General features: G+C 33.4%; 1 protein-coding gene across 1 annotated transcript in view; it reads left to right on the forward strand.

The window, feature by feature from the left end:
- Positions 1 to 6,936, forward strand: part of LOC148285599 (uncharacterized) — a 28,728-nt gene extending 21,792 nt beyond the window's left edge. The window contains exons 11-14 of the mRNA XM_088243035.1: positions 1,361 to 2,321; positions 3,379 to 3,580; positions 6,154 to 6,300; positions 6,578 to 6,936. Of these exons, the coding sequence (XP_088099161.1) occupies positions 1,361 to 2,321; positions 3,379 to 3,580; positions 6,154 to 6,300; positions 6,578 to 6,710 (1,443 nt within the window). The 3' untranslated portion in view covers positions 6,711 to 6,936. The remainder of the gene's footprint in view (positions 1 to 1,360; positions 2,322 to 3,378; positions 3,581 to 6,153; positions 6,301 to 6,577) is intronic.
- The last annotated feature ends 820 nt before the right edge of the window (positions 6,937 to 7,756 follow it).

Here is a 7,756-nt window from a genome sequence, read left to right on the forward strand (position 1 = left end):
TTCTTCCTGGGGTTGGATGAGAAGGAAGTAGTGTTGAGTTTCAATGAATAACCTCTGAGATGGCGGTTTTCATTCATAGTGAACATTGATTTCAACTTGGGTACATTATATTGCTCAGTTAAGATTTTCCACTAACCACTTTGATGTCTTCAACACTAATAATTATGTCCCTTTCTGCTAGATGTGTCTCACCCTTTAAATTCGGGATCATTTTCCTATCTAGGTTTATGTGCCTGGTTGTATTTTTTTATTGCTAGGTCCTTCCAGGTCACCACTAAATAACCAAACATTTTATAAAATCACAAAATAGCCCGGCATTTGAAATAGAAAAAGAGAAATGTCAATAATATCATGATTCATGATTTTAATTAACCATGCGTATTTGAAAAAAATACTGTAATAAAACCTTTCATCTATGTAGGAACGATTAGAAGTTTTCTTAATAATCAACACATGGCAACCTAAAATAGCTTACTGAGCAAATATAAACAATTATTACAATAAGTAGGCTTTTTATTTATATTTAAATTTTATTTTATGGAAAAAACAATTTCAATCGAATTCCGTAGAGATCTCCCAAAATCGTTAGAGCCTCTGAAAAGTCAGTAGGGTTGGCAACGCTGACTGCAGCCCTTTTTCTTTGTAACACAGGAGAATGAATAGACTTTATATTTGGTAATTTTCTTGTAAACTAAGTTTAAAGTTGAATATAATGGATGCTAAAACTTTATTGTTGGAACACTAAAATAACATTAAATTAATGATGATTTGAAAACGTTTGAACGCATCACTCTTGCCATCTTTGTCTAATCGTTTTTACATATTAATTTGTTTGGAAGAAATTGCGCAAAATATAAAATAAATAAATGTGTTATGTTAACCATAAAAAAGGTTTTTTTTTTTTAAAGAAACATTTGCATTCTCATGATTTACCCAAATATTTAAATTTTCAACGAGTTGTAAGTAACTCACTATTAGAAAATGGGAATTAAAGTATAATAGACCGGGGGATAGTAAATTGGGACCATAACCCGATTTATTACTTCCATGCTTCCCATTACTAACCAGCAGAAAAAAATAAAAACAGTTTTTGGTCTAATAATGTATTTAATTATTATGTTACTCGAAACAACTGTATTATATTTGTATATCATGCCACTGTATATTTTGTTTGGGAAAGTGTTAAATTAAAAAAAGAATATGATATATTTGTTTTATTTGTCGAGAATGAAACCTAAAACAATCCAAATTGTCAATTAGCAATGTGCATCGTGTGTCATGTGTCTCATGACGCCAACATTTTCCCAATCAGAATACTTTGCGACTTTGTCTAATTTGGATATTTTGGGTTTCATTTCAGACTAAACCACACTTCCTACCCACGTTTGAGGATCTCGAGAATGGAGTCGTCGACGAGGATCCCAAATCTGAACCAAACACAGATGCTCCGGAAAACTCGTGGGAGGTAAAAATTCCGGAACAGCCCAACGAGGCAGAATTTTCCTCAGATAGTGAGGGGAGTTCTCGGAACACAGAGACTGCGAATGAAAATCTGATAGAGACAGTTAGTTTAAGAGGAAGGTCGCACGATGTTCCATTTCAAGATTTGACGCTTGAGATGGAAAGGAGAGGAAATAATATAGTCTTTGTGACTGCACCGTACAATCCTCCTTACATGGCTCCCATGAATCCCCACTACAACCAGCCTCCACCTCCTTATGGGTACATTCCGCATCCTCCAGAGTATGAGTCGGTGTTTCGCTTGGCCCACTCGACTCCTCCAGTATACTACAACTACTTGCCCCAATACGGCAGGCCTGACGGGTTTTTTTACCCTCAGGCGCCTTACTGTAACCCACCCCCTCTCATGAGCATGGTGACCCGCCCCCCTGCTCCGTACGCACGCTCCCCGATTCCCAATACGCCAGTCCGCCCCCCCCAACATTACAATCGGCCAAAATTAACCCCACCAACAATGCAAACCCCGATCTTAAACACATTCACAAACTCCCTTAAGACACCCAAATGTCAACCTCGGTGTACTAACATCAACAACCTAATTAGTATTCCATTACAAGAATTGGATATAAAAAAAGACCTGGACATAGTCGAACCAGAATCTATTGTAATGGGAAATAAGGTAAAAACACTTACAGAGGATAAAAACTATGATAATGTATCCTTGCATATAGAAAATAAAATGAAGTGCACAGTTGATGAGGACGAAGAACAAGAATATTTTATGGCGAGCAGCAGCGAAAAATCCTTCACCTCTACTGGGGACAATCTTTACAACATATTGAATCTAATTGAGATCGGAGGTAAATATCAGTTTTGGCATTAAAAAGCTTAGTAGTTTTAGGTTTAGGTTATCTTAATGTCGTAATGTTTTTAAAATCAAGCGATGAAAAAATTTAAGAAATATGTATGTTTAAAAAGATTAAATTATTACAAAATAACTATGTGTGATTAGTTCCAATAGAATTTTAAAAATACAAGATGTAAACCGATAAATATATATACTTTATTTGTCCTCAAATATAATTTTAAAATCTTAATTTGAATATCGTCACCCTAACTTGTAAAACTCGTAAGTTGGCAAATGGAAAAAAAATCTATTTTGGCGTTTTCTGTTATGTCTTCAAATCCATACTAATATTATAAATGCGAAAGTGTGTTTGTTTGTGTTTCCTTCACGTCCTAACGGAGCGACCAATTGATGTGCTTTTTTGCATAGGGATAGCCGGAGAGATGTGAAATAGGCTACTTACTTTTTTTATTTATTTCAACAGATAGGGAAAACATTTTTGAGAAGGGAATATGGAAGTCTAGGCAATTACAGGGCATATGACTTGTCATTGGCTGGTTTAAGTGGCCACTTTACACACTGTGTAACATTACATCGCCATAGACTAACGGATTGTCATATTTTTTTCATACTGATTATTAGAGGACCAGGAAGCTATAATAAATGTATGTTTCACCTAATCGTCGCTGCTAACGCCCTGAGTCAGCTGACCTGATAATTAATTTTCTGTAAGGCGACGTGTACACATATGATTCGATCGAAACTCACAATGTACTGCTGTGAGCTGTGAACCGCCTATCAGAAATTTAAGCTGCAGCTTAACAGCTCCTAAGCGTTCGAACTGTCTTTTTTAACCGGTTCAAAATTGAGTTACCCATGCCTACTGTAAATGCCTAGACTGGTCAAATATGTTCTCTATCTATGTTGTAATAAATGCATGTAAAATATGATAAACTCTCTAGGGGGAGTAGTCCAGTACTTAAATCATTTTTACTTGTTCAAAATATTATTGTAAAAGTGAATAATTCCCTCTTTTAGGACAGATATTACTTTCATTATCTTTTTTATAGAGATACGCGGGAAGTCCGTTGAAATTTGGATGTATAAGGAAAGTCCACATGTTCTGCTGCAGCAGTTTGCTTCCGCTGTTATGAAACCCGATGACGTTCTTCACCTATTAGAAGATGTCAAGGACCGCTATAATCGTAGCTGTTCCAAAGGACGAGAGTACCGTATCATTCAAGATGACATTTTTTCTACTAAATTTGCCAAGTATACACTTCAGTTAGATATTTATGTTTATATTTACAGACTCCATCTTATGGTCTACTAGTTTTTTCAAATTTATTTTTTAAAAATATTTGCAAAATAATCTTAAAATTAAAAGCCCGCTGAATTGCAAGCATGCAATTCGTCGGCAGGTTTGTACATATTTTTCCAATGTTATGTATTTAACCTGCATTAATAATTATGATATTTGAAAACATTACATATTATTATTATAGCATATTTTATTAAAAATTAAGACTCATTAATACAAAAAAACTTTTTTCCACTAGCCATAATGAGGAAGTTCAGTGCTACGGGAAATTGGAAATAAAAATATTTTCTTACATGTGGTAAAAATTAAAACATTTAATTGCATGGTGAAGTATCTTAAAAATGTATAAAAAATTAATAAATATTAAGTACTTGGAATTATATCAGAAGTTCTTTCTAATCAACCGATAGAGTGTTGTAATGGATTTCCAGTTTCTAACTCACCAATCAGCAGAACTCACCGATTAGAACTTGTGATGTCACTGGTGGAGTAATTTGAAAACTTTAAAAAATCATGGCGCTAATAATGCGATACATTAAAAAAAAATCTCATAGTTTAATAGTCTATTACAAATAAATTTATATATTTTAAAAAATACTGAACTTCCTCATTTGAGCGTGTGTCTTACTCCTACAATTAACTCGCTATTCTACGAGTATACCTGTACCTCAGAGGCAGACGGATGCAAATCTAAATGTCAAATGTTGAACAATAGCCTAAAGAATCTACTTTCTCTAAGTGATTTCTAATAATTCAGAACATTAATTTGTATTTTCAGTATCTAAATACATTGGTTCTTTCATTATAAGGCTTACATTTCTTCAAAATCAATGGACATGATCATAAACTGGACACGAAATGTCATTTCATCAAATTCTGGATTTGCACCCGTCTGCCTCTGAGGTACAGATATATTTATTATATAAATAAAAGACGAGTGATACTTTAACCCACAAATTTTGAATATCCAGAGCTGGATGCATCACATGCGTCACACGTGCAGACAGCAAAGTTTCTTGCATTTCTCCCAGACGTTATCTGCGTTAGTAGCTTCTCGGCTTTCGTTAGGGGCGGTTCTTTTGCGCGTACTGAGAGAGTGAATTGATGTTTTTTTTATGTTTTTAGCAATTAAATTAAAAATACCATCACTTTTGATTTCAACTATAAATAATTGAACCAATTTCCGATGAACTATTGCAATTTAAAATCTCTAATTTTTGCATGACTACACAGCACCGTAACGCGCGGAAGTTTTTAGGACAGTAAGGGAAAGGTTTAGGAAACTTCCGTTTGAGGTATACGAAACTAGGGGTATTGTCCATGGCTGTGACGAAATTCTGCGGTGATGAAGAAATTCCGAATACATATTTGAAAACAGGATAAAAAACTGCATGCACTTAATGCACATATTGGTACTTATGAGACGTAAAAGAAAAAGAAGAGAAGAGAGAAAAATCACGTTGACCAATGTTTTTTATTAACTCGTTAATCTACTGCGCATGAAGTCTCGGGTTCGATTCCTGACAAGGTTGACAAGAAATAGTTGTTTTCAAATAGGTGTTTTTACACTGCAATATTTCATAGCTCCTGGATTGGGAGATTTTTTTTTAAAATTCACTTTGTTCACATATCTTGTTAATATTATTTTGATGATGATGTTAACCCTGCCTTGTATTGAACCCAAAATCTTAAGCACGGCTAATGAATGCGCTAAGCACTGCAGTACAAGGCGGACTTATTTCTACTTAATTTCCTCGAGTCGATAACACTTGTTTTGTATTCAGGTTCTATTTAACACACATAATTGTATTCTTCATCTGCCCGGACACGGAGCCATATACAGAAATATCGCACCCCCAGAAGTACACTGTGCCATGTATAAATCTACCATTTTGTAGGAGAGCAAAAACAATATTTTTAAAATGTATTAATGCTCATAACGTAATGTACTCGTATGTTAAACAGCCCGTAAAGTAATGCTGACCACAATTGTTGAAATAAATTATAATGTCCAGTATATTTTTTCTCAATTGAATATTAAAATATGAGAAGAACTGTTCTTCTGAATATTCAACTCAATTGATTTCAAAGAATACTTAGTTTTTGGTAAATCTCACTCAAACAAAATTGCAGATACGTGAGTATTTTCATAGAAAGAGGGAAAAAAATACGGTTAAACTGCATTCATAACTCAAAACAGAGACTAGATTTGTATTAATTTTAAAAAAAAAGGAATAACCCGCTAAGCCTCTATTTTGAGGCTTGTCAGCTAATGGGACATGGAAGGAGGTAATGAAAAATACACCACAACACCCAGACCAATTGAGAAAAAAATATTTCTTGGATTTCTTTCTTGCAACTGGTAGGAATCAAACTTGCGACGCCAGTTTCACTGTTGCCCGTCTAACCAACTGCACCACGGCGCCTGTCTAATACTTATGACAGTATTTCTGGGGATGCGATATTACGACTTTTAAAAGACCTAAATGTCCGACTGTAAATAATATTATGAATAAAATTTTAGGAGCATAAAAAAATGTGGACTAAGTCCGTTTCGCCAAGGAGAGGAAATAATGATTATGGCAAATGAGAATTTGGATTGGGATCAGGATTACCTGATCTTTGTTCCCGTGGTTCAGTTGCTGGATGATCTTTGCTGTAACAGAGAAAAGTAAGTTTATTTATTTTAAAAGAAAGGGGGCAGATTTGCCTAAAGTTATAGGGCCTTACTTATAACCTGATATAATGTTACGCCTAGGCATAGTGGTAGAATAAGGATGGGAATACTATCTTTATTATAAATATATAATGAATAGCAGCTTATCGTTACGCCATGGTCATCATAGAAAAAAAGCCATAGATAGATCTTTTCTATATTACTTTCTGTCATTTTATATAATTTTAAGCCAAAATAAATTTAAAATTATTTTTGAATGCTTTTCTTTTAGCCTCAAGGTGGACGTTGGTGAATTGATGAGTTTCATAATCGCAATAGTGAAGAAACATACAATAAAATATGACAATTCCGATGAAGAATCCAATGAAGATTCTGATGTAGATTCCGATGGAAGCGATAATTAATTTGACATTATTTCAAAAAAGAAAGTTATAGGAAGGTGGATTAACTTTACTAAAGTGCTGTACATTATAATAGACACCATTTGTTTTATACTATATATACCATAGACTGTAAAAATGTTGGAATAATCAAACTAGAATAGAAAGGGACCCCCTGTTATGGCATTCTATTGTTTTTGCCTACCCCTACGTGGAAAGAGTTGAAGGTTAGTTTTTAAAAAAAATAAAATTATGTGAGGTTGTACATTCAAAGCTTTTTACCCAAGTATTATTTTCCAATTACTTATATCCTAAATATAAAAAAATATATACATATTCAATATAAAAGTGCATTTAGTTTTGATGATTTATTAATTTTGGGCATTGTGGACAAATTTAGAGCACCGTGTCCACTATCAATTTATGATGTGAATTTTACTATCCAAAATTTTAATTAGTATTTTTTTCTTATGTTGTGATGAGAAGTAACCAGAGCCATACCTACCATAGAAGTATAGACTACGGTACAAAAGCTGATTCTAGATACATTCTGTGAAAAATAATTTTACCTTCCACCGTGTCAGATTATTAGTCACAAATAATTAATCAAAGTATTATTACTTGTTATTATAATAACTAAATATGCACTCCTTTACTACCTCTAAATATTTGTGATTATTCGCCAGTATAGTTTGTGGTGGATTCTTAAATTAAAGTTAATTAATTAAACTATAACCAATCAAGTTCTACCTCGCTATTATTAAGGAAATGTGATAAAATAATATTAAATATTTATATGCTATTTTTAAGCTTTGAGCTTCTTTTCTTTCTTTTTTTTAGCTAAACTTTTTTGTGAAGGTTAGAAATGTCATTTTGGGTATAGGAAAGGGATGAAATATATTTTGGGGATCTAAAGAGAGTATAAGGAAAGAGATTTGATTGGATAAGGTAATATGTTTTAACACATTTGAATTGTAAACACTAAAACATCTAGATCTTAAAACATAATATTGTAACTAAGATATTATTTGCCAAAACAACAATAGAACCTTGCTTCGGAAAACTCCTCC

Source organism: Micrasema longulum, unplaced genomic scaffold (genome assembly GCF_059751315.1).
Source record: "Micrasema longulum isolate JH-2025_06_02 unplaced genomic scaffold, ASM5975131v1 h1tg000020l, whole genome shotgun sequence".
NCBI lineage: Eukaryota > Metazoa > Arthropoda > Insecta > Trichoptera > Brachycentridae > Micrasema > Micrasema longulum.